Source organism: Rhinoderma darwinii, chromosome 6 (assembly GCF_050947455.1).
Source record: "Rhinoderma darwinii isolate aRhiDar2 chromosome 6, aRhiDar2.hap1, whole genome shotgun sequence".
NCBI classification, from domain to species: domain Eukaryota; kingdom Metazoa; phylum Chordata; class Amphibia; order Anura; family Rhinodermatidae; genus Rhinoderma; species Rhinoderma darwinii.
Genome location: NC_134692.1, coordinates 62,723,233 through 62,733,055, shown reverse-complemented (window position 1 = coordinate 62,733,055; position 9,823 = coordinate 62,723,233). Strand labels below are relative to the sequence as shown.

General features: G+C 40.4%; 1 protein-coding gene across 1 annotated transcript; it reads left to right on the top strand.

The window, feature by feature from the left end:
• Positions 1-1,021: 1,021 nt before the first annotated feature.
• Positions 1,022-9,564, top strand: FZD5 (frizzled class receptor 5). The gene is made up of 2 exons (XM_075829884.1): positions 1,022-2,078; positions 3,329-9,564. Exon 2 carries the CDS (start codon positions 3,469-3,471, stop codon positions 5,185-5,187), a length of 1,719 nt encoding a protein of 572 aa, XP_075685999.1. The 5' UTR covers positions 1,022-2,078; positions 3,329-3,468; the 3' UTR covers positions 5,188-9,564.
• The last annotated feature ends 259 nt before the right edge of the window (positions 9,565-9,823 follow it).

The window sequence follows — 9,823 nt, the reverse complement described above, 5'->3', positions numbered from 1 at the left end:
AAGACAATGGCCGGCTAAGTATGAATTTCTTTTACTTTTACTGCGGAAAGGGCTCCCCCTTCTCTCTATCCTGCACTGATAGAGAGAAGGGGCTGCCGATTACTGCCGATTACTGCAGTGCAATTTTGCAGTGAATACGTGCCCGTAAATACGGGTGGAATACTGGTGACACGTAAATACTGGTGCAATACGGGTCGAATACGTGTGACCAAGGACCCGTATTTACGGAAGGAAAAAAATACGTTTGTGTGCATGAGGCCTCAGACTTTAGCCGGAAGACGGGATCATAGACGTTCTATGTGAGCCATCTTTAGCCTAACAAGGAGCGGCGATCACAGCTGAGCGCTTCTGTTTCCTCGTTTCAGTGTTGGTGGGAATCTCAGCCCCTGAACTCCTACCAGTCAAAACTTCTGATTATTCTCTATGACATATCAGAAGTTACTCTATAAATCTTTTATTAGCAAGTATGGGAGTTTTGAATTAATTCTACGGGGAGATTTTTGGGGCGCAATTCGTCTGATCTGTCTAGGGCAATTTTCTTACGGCCGCGCCTTCAATGTCACACAACTTTATTTTAAAATACTGGAAAACTCCAATAGCTAACATTTTATATGGCTGTATTGCAGTGACAGGGGGGACGGGAGCACAATTTGCAGTTTTAGGTGCAGACCTTCACAGTGCCTGTGACCCCAAACAAACATCAATACAGCTTCAGGGTCTTGTAACATCTTCTGGACGTCGCAGCAGTTCTCATATCTGCGTCATTTCCATAATCCTAATTAGAAAATCAAAACCAATGGATAACTAATACCAGTCCTGCCCGTTACCGCTAATGTCTGGACGCGACCATCAGCGCAGTACACACTGGGAAGCGCTAAGGACAAGGGCGGGGACGTCTTATCTAAAGAGGGAGGGTCAAGGAATTGTAAACGTCCAATCCGTTAGCAGAGGGCGGGGTCACACTGACAAATGGGTGTGTCTGGCGGAGATCCCTTTTGAGCACAGGTAGACAGATAAGAGGAGTGCGGGTGAGCGGCGCGGCGGTGGTTGGTGCGGTCCCCGGGGGATACGAGTTTATAACAAGCCCTGGATCCGGGTGTCACCGCAGTCCTCAGCATGGACTTATTACTGGCAGGGCACGTGATTCACAAGTGTCTGCTCCTCAGGCGGCTATGGGGCTCCAGCACCCGACTGTGAACTTCACTGCAACTACGGAAAAGTGCGATGGTGACCAGCAGCCGTGTCAGGACGGGACTAACTGACTTGTGTCAAGACACCGGGCGCTTCCATCACCCAGAACTTCTTATATGGGGCGAGAATAGCGCCGAGTATCAGTGACAGTCATAGCGCAGCACCGATCACAGCTTCTCATCGGTGACAGCCAGAGCGCTGAACTATTCTGATCATCGGGAGCGCAGAGCTGGGAGTAGCGCCGAGTACCGGTGACAATCTGAGCTCTGCATTATTCTGATCACTGGGAGTAGCGCCGAGTACCGGTGACAATCTGAGCTCTGCATTATTCTGATCACTGGGAGTAGCGCCGAGTACCGGTGACAATCTGAGCTCTGCATTATTCTGATCACCGGGAGTAGCGCCGAGTACCGGTGACAATCTGAGCTCTGCATTATTCTGATCACCGGGAGTAGCGCCGAGTACCGGTGACAATCTGAGCTCTGCATTATTCTGATCACTGGGAGTAGCGTCGAGTACCGGTGACAATCTGAGCTCTGCATTATTCTGATCACTGGGAGTAGCGCCGAGTACCGGTGACAATCTGAGCTCTGCATTATTCTGATCACTGGGAGTAGCGCCGAGTACCGGTGACAATCTGAGCTCTGCATTATTCTGATCACTGGGAGTAGCGCCGAGTACCGGTGACAATCTGAGCTCTGCATTATTCTGATCACTGGGAGTAGCGCTGAGTACCAGTGACAATCTGAGCTCTGCATTATTCTCTCTTTATTCGGACACGTCCAAAGTTCACTTGTTTCTGCTGCTGAGGGAAACCTGCACGACGCTTTGTCCACGTTCTGCACATGGCTCTGAGCTGCCGAACTCCTCCAAGCAATGACATGAAGGTATAATATTATGTAGACAATATTGAAATGATTATATTAATAATAATAATTTACTGAAAATATTTATATCATCAATGTTCATTTATAACTCCATGTTTATATTGTATTTCACTGAACTGTACAGAAAATGTAATGACTAGTTACTACGAGGTTATTATTGCTGTTATCAATCTTATTAGGAGTAGTAGTCCATTATCAATCATTATATAATAACCTATTCCACTGCACTGCACATAGTGATCGGTGAATGCACGAGTTGTAGTAATAGATAATAATAATAATAATTATCCACATTATTTGTGGTGGCGATAGTATAGCATTATTATGTATTATTCTTCACTATATAACATATTCTACATGCTGTGCGGAGAATAAATAGAAGTAGTAGTGGTGTGTTACTGCAGGGGTGATCTTATATCACTCATGTGTTTCCATATTTAATATAACGCATTGTTAGATTAGTTCTTTATGACTAGAATACTTTTCTACAGTATTACATGCTAGGTCTTTGGTGTGAAAATGATCAGTCTAGTCCTGTATGTTCCTTCCTGACATAAATGTAGCGTTCTGTACTGTCAATGCATATGTTCATAAGCATGTATGTGTGTGTGTGTGTGTGTGTGTGTGTGTGTGTGTGTGTCTATGTGTGTGTGTGTGTGTGTGTATATGGTATGTATGTGTGTGTGTGTGTGTGTGTGTGTGTGTGTGTATATATATATATATATAGTGTGTGTGTATAGATTTATATAGGAATATGTGTGTGTATATAGATTTATATAGGAATATGTGTGTGTATATAGATTTATATAGATGTGTGTGTGTGTGTGTGTGTGTGTGTGTGTATATAGATTTATATAGGTGTGTGTGTGTATATAGATTTATATAGATGTGTGTGTATATAGATTTATATAGATGTGTGTGTGTATATAGATTTATATAGATATGTGTGTGTGTGTGTGTATATAGATTTATATAGATGTGTGTGTGTGTGTGTGTATATAGATGTGTGTATATAGATTTATATAGATATGTGTGTGTATATAGATTTATATAGATGTGTGTGTGTGTGTGTATATAGATATGTGTGTGTATATAGATTTATATAGATGTGTGTGTGTATATAGATTTATATAGATATGTGTGTGTATATAGATTTATATAGATATGTGTGTGTATATAGATCTATATATATTAGTGTAAATGTGTGTTACTGGTATTAGCAATATTAATAATCCTCCTCTTTTCTTTAGTAAACACTAGACTAAAGCAATACAAAGTTCAGTGGGCACGCCTGAAGATTCACAGAATATCCCCTCTGAACATGTTTCTAAATACTTCAGGCTGTTCTTAAAGGGGGTTAAAAAAGAATTGGCATTCACCCATTGAAGACATGGCCAAACTGAATCCTGGAGTCCTTGTACTGGGCCTCGTATTCATCCTGCAAGTACCTGTGCCCGTGTCTGCAGCATCCAAAGCAATTGTCTGTCAAGAGATTACTGTACCAATGTGCAAGGGCATTGGATATAATTACACCTACATGCCCAACCAGTTTAACCATGACACTCAAGATGAAGCCGGCTTGGAAGTGCATCAGTTTTGGCCCTTGGTGGAAATTCAATGCTCGCTTGACTTGAAATTTTTCCTGTGTAGCATGTATACACCTATTTGCTTGGCTGACTACAAGAAACCTCTTCCACCCTGCAGGTCTGTATGTGAACGGGCTAAAGCGGGGTGCTCTCCACTCATGAGACAATATGGCTTTGGTTGGCCGGAGAGAATGAATTGTGACAAGCTTCCACAAAATGGAGACCCAGAAAACCTCTGTATGGATTATAACAGGACTGAGACCACCACACATCCACCCTTATTTGTAAAACCAACTCATCCACCTAGAGGACCAAAACACTTGACTCCTCTCCATAGTCAGAGGCAACCAAACGGTGACTGTGATGGGGTATGCAAATGCCGAGAACCTTTCTTCCCCATAACAAAAGAATCCCATCCCCTGTATAATAGAATCAAGACGGGCCAGGTGCCAAACTGCGCCATGCCGTGTTTCCAGCCCTACTTCACTCAGGATGAGAAGACATTTACTACTTTCTGGATAGGATTGTGGTCCATATTGTGTTTCATCTCAACCTTTACTACTGTGGCCACATTTCTGATTGACATGGAGAGGTTTAGGTACCCAGAACGGCCTATCATCTTCTTATCCGCTTGTTATCTCTTTGTATCCATTGGCTACATTGTCCGACTTATAGTAGGTCATGAAAATGTTGCCTGCAACAGGGACCACATTCATTATGAGACGACGGGACCAGCTCTCTGCACAGTTGTTTTTCTTCTGATCTACTTCTTTGGAATGGCTAGTTCTATCTGGTGGGTGATCTTGTCATTTACATGGTTTCTGGCTGCTGGCATGAAGTGGGGCAATGAGGCCATTGCCAGCTATTCTCAATACTTCCATATGGCTGCGTGGCTCATACCAAGCATCAAATCCATAGCTGTGCTTGCTTTAAGTTCAGTGGATGGCGACTCGGTTGCTGGAATCTGCTATGTGGGTAATCAAAACCTGGACAATCTGCGTGGTTTTGTGTTGGCTCCTCTAGTAGTATACCTCTTTACAGGAACAATGTTTCTATTAGCTGGCTTCGTGTCACTCTTTAGAATTAGGAGTGTCATAAAACAGGGTGGCACCAAAACAGACAAACTGGAAAAACTGATGATCAGGATAGGCATATTCACTGTACTGTACACTGTACCTGCCACCATAGTGGTTGCCTGTTATATCTATGAACAGCACTACAGGGAATTTTGGGAAAAATCCCACAACTGCTCTTGTTCTGGGGACAAAAAGAGATCCAGGCCCGAGTATGCCGTTTTCATGTTAAAGTACTTTATGTGTCTTTTGGTTGGTATAACCTCAGGTGTATGGATTTGGTCTGGAAAAACGTTGGAGTCTTGGAGGAGATTCACTAGTAGATGTTGCAGAAGCAGCAAGTCTATCAATGCCTTGGCATACAGTGAAGCCAGCGCAGCGCTAACAGCAAGGACTGGTTTTCCAAGTTCAGCTTTATACCACAAGCAAGTGCCAATGTCTCACGTTTGAACAATGCCCCTTGCACTGCAGAACATCTGGACTGCCATCTATTAAGCTATGGTCCAATTTTTACGTGTTGCTGTTATTTACTATTTCATGCTCTGACAATCTTTACATTGCGCCACTTTTACTATTGTTCGTACGCATATTTCAATATAGATGCCCCTGAACTTAAGACTGTTTGAAGGTGGAGACCAGCTCTAGGTAATATACATGATCATTTTGATAAAAGGTCGTACCTTTTAAATCCTGTCCTATATTACGTTTTCGTCTTCTCTTGCGGTGCGGTGACCTGTTTTTTAACATTTTCTGTATCCAAAATGACATGTAGGGCACAATTTAAGGGACAATGGGCGCTACTGATCACCCGATTCTAAGGCAGGGAAATGTAGAGCACTCCTTTATTTAATTATTCCGAGCTACAAGTTACGGCTCCTCCAAAACGAGAGACTCTTATAATGTTTTCTAAATGTATGTCTTTCTGTTGTAAATCAATAATCAATGAGTAACTTAAAGAGACACTGCCGCGTAGAACAAAACGGAAATGTGCATTTAGTCCAAATAATTTTAATGTAATACCTCTTTGTAATATATATTTCTTTTGGTTCTGCTATGACAATTTGTTACGTGCAGAAGCGGATGTGGTCAATAGCAATAAGGACACCTGCAGGCTATCAGCGGCATTACCGCACAGTATAAACCGCAGGTAATACGTAATACCATTTCTAAATTGACTCTTCTTTCTAGCAGTGGTTGCACAGATAGATATGTGAAGGTTCTCGAGCGGGCCAGCATTTTAGATCCAATGTAACAGATCTATTGTTATTGGTTCTCATTTTTTTTTTAGTGAATTAATTTCTTACACCCTCTTATAACACAGGACCATCTGGTTCATAGATAGTAAAAATGATTCCTAGTCGTGGCTCCGTAATTTATAAACCTATTGTGTGTTTTGTTTTTTGTTTTTTTGTGTAATCTGTACCACCAAATTCTTAAGGGTTAACATGAATTGTGTGTTTAGGCCTAGAAAAAAAAAAGTACAGCCGTTCTGTATGGTGCATTGTGACAATCCGTTCTGTCACGTTTTTGTAATCTGTAAAACTGGTCACCATGTCCTGTTCTAGTATTTGTTTTACCATCCATTGTGTGTGCAGCCGACCCACCTTCTTCTTTATGTATACACTGAAAACTTGTTCTTATGAATTCCACATGGTCACAATTGCTCTGTTTTATGGCTCTAGAACCAACAACATATTCGTGGAGTGAGGACGATGGCAGTGCGCAGAATAAACACAACAGCGTCCCGGTGTATGGGCAACAATTGTTTTTTAATTTCCTTTTAGTCACCAGTGTAACGTCTTTATAAAGTCCGGTCTCTGCATTTGTGAACCACTTATGTCTCCATAAATCTTGGAGAAAATATTAATTTTCTTGTATCCACGGTTCTAATATTTCTGATTTCAGGAATTTTGATCCAAGTAGATTTATATCTGTATTTGCTCACCGGAACTGCCCGTAAAAACCAGAATGCAAAAATCCACAAATGACTTTAGCTCGGACATGTGAATTCTTCTAATAAGACACGAGGTAAAACAAAATAGTCCTCTACAATTCCTAGCATAATAAAGAATGTGAAATAGCTCATGAATTGGCTGGTTCACTCCTGTTGTCACATGCTTCACCCGGGGAACTCAATAAGCGGCCCAGGCTCTTCAGTGCTCTTCTATTTGACAATGGCAAACAAGCAGTGCCCATTGTGAACGCTCTATGGCATTTTTGTTTGATTTGTCACGCTGTTTATCAAAGAATTAGACATGCAAAAATGGTTAATAAAATGAAAGGGCTTCTAAATCTAGGTACAGTCACTTATAATGCCGTTACGATAACAATTCCTACATGGTTTGGGCTAATTTTTAGCCTTGCAACTGATATTTGTTCAATTGTTTTATTGCATCAGTCCTTTTATAGTCCTGCTTGTACAGTAACGACTTCTGCCCCATTTCTTTTTATTGAATTAGTAATTGCCACTTGTCATTTACACACAGCATGACCTAACACCCAACCATATAAAACAAACACATGTAGCAGAGCTCAGTGGTCAGGTAATTCTTTCAGGCTGCTAATTCTCTGATTTAAAAAAATGCAATAGATTTATCTACAGTTCTATACTACATCACTGACCCAATATACATCGTGTCCAATTCTGCTATATCAGTTGACGCTAATTTAAGTTGACCAGACAAAATATGTAGTACCTCAGCGCTGGGTGGTTGCTGTTTCAAATAATATAAAATAACCTCCAAAAAATAATTTAGCACTGATTGTTTATGGCTGTGTTTGTTATGGGTTTACACTTTGCCATACTGCTGTAAAACAATACCTTTATAACATTGATCGAGTGGGTTAATGGGAGGAGACTATCCGATGGCCAAAAATGTCAGATTCATTTCAATTACAATGGCAGAGTTTTTTGGCAACTGAAAAGTTACTAAAATTCATTTACCTGCAGCTATTATTACCGGATACAATTGAAATATATGTGATCTAACAAAAACTCATCGAATGTAAGTTCACCCTGTGATCAGAATTACCCACCCTGTGATCAATATTACCCACCCTGTGATCAATATTACCCACCCTGTGATCAGAATTACCCACCCTGTGATGAATATTTAACCAAAGTTAATTCTAATAAAATCCATTGAAACAAACAATAAAACATCAGCTGAGAAAATTAGTACAAAATGACTTTCTAAAATCAGCTAATTTGTATCTCAATGTTATTTATATTGTGGCATTTTCTTGATCGTATATATTTCAAACTGCAATTCTCTTCTCTTTAGGCCTTCTTACAGGGGCCAATGATCGGCAAATGCTCGCGCATCGGCTCGCGGTGAGGGGTTGGTAATTCCCACAATACTCACCTCTTCTCTACCCACTTAAAAACTGCTGTCTGGCCAATGATCTTCATACGCATGTACCATATTCTGGCAGAGCTCTCCACTAGATTGATCTGGGATGTAGTCACTTACTCCGGTTCAAACACTGCAGTTGTTTCTCGGTTTCCATGTGCCTTTTGTGTATGAAAACCTAGCGAGAGATCTCAACTAGAGACGCAACATAAAGGTCTCCGTCGCTTACCTCCTTTTAGTTTAACTCCGTTAACAATTCTCCTTGGGCGTTATTTACACGAGCGTATCCGATTTGCATCTGGAAAAAAAATAATTCATGCATATAAATAACTGTGTTGCGTTAGAGTGGTGTCTGTGTGTCATCTGTTTTTCTAATCCGTTTTCTCCTCTGCAAGCGTTTCCTGGTTTTAAGTTTATTTTTTTTTCTGCATTTTTTTTTTTCTTTAGCAACTAACCCATGAAAAACAGACAGCACATGTATGTTGTCCGTGTGCTGTGTTTTTTCATACAACCTCAGACTTTAATGAGAGAGTCTGGTCCACAAAAACTGTCCAGAATAGGACATGCTGTGAGTTTCTTGCAATGGACACATACTCTGTGGAAAAAAAATTTTGGAATAGCCCCGCTGAAATGCATGGGTCAGGGTGCTTTACGTTATTAAAATGACAGCTCACTGACCAAAAACACGCTCGTGTGAATAAGGCCTTAAAAAGACAAATGCAAGTGGAAATCTCAACACAACTGCATTGTCTGAACTTGGCAAACTAGCCGGTATCTAGATGTGTAAACCTGTGATCTTATGTTGTACCTCATGTATTGCATCTATAGTCATTTGAAGTCTATGTATATATGGTGTATATGTTGTCTAATGGAATTTATTCTATGTGACCAGGGCTTGTATATCTTCTTGTTGAACTTAATTGTATTTTCTATTACATCACGTTTAATGTTGGATCTTGGCTCTAAATAGGCACTACACAGACCAGGATTAGGTATCGCGCTGGTGAAATATACATACTCGTGCAGAATTTATGACTATGTATCAAGTGGACTAATATTATAGGGTTATGTCTAATTGACAACTGCCTTATAAGATCTCGGAATTTTATATATTGTAGTCTATTTTCACATTGAAAGAAAAACTACAATTCCTGCTAATTGTCAAGAAGATAATCTCTGGTGCTGGTATATTACTGGTAGAATCAGATTTATTCTTTTCTTCCCTCCCGCCAAAGCAAGCTCAGACCCAAGCACTTATTAATATTGGCACCCAAGACTGTTTTGGAATAACTTTAAAGAACGCCATCATTTTCCTCAGTTACTAAAGGGAACCGACAACATGGACATATTTTGTACATTTGTGTCCCCTTGTTTCATTTATATAAAATTCTATGTATTTTATTTTGTGTAAAGTTAAAATTTGAAATTTATTCAAAGAAAATTGTATTAAAGACTAGTTATTTATGATGGGAAGCAAAGAACTGTCTATTTTTGTTTGTTCTACTGTTCTTAATAATTGTAGAGAAAATAAAACTAAAAACAATTTCATTCAGTGGTGTCTCCTTATTTTTCAGTGGCTGCCATCTTTTGCACATCCACCACACAAAGTCTAAGGGCATGGCCAGACGTGGCGTATTTCTGCCGACACTGATCACATCAATGCCGCACATAATCTGCGTTTCAGATTCTGTTGCGGCTTTGACTAAAATGTGCAGGAAATTGATGCGGATTAG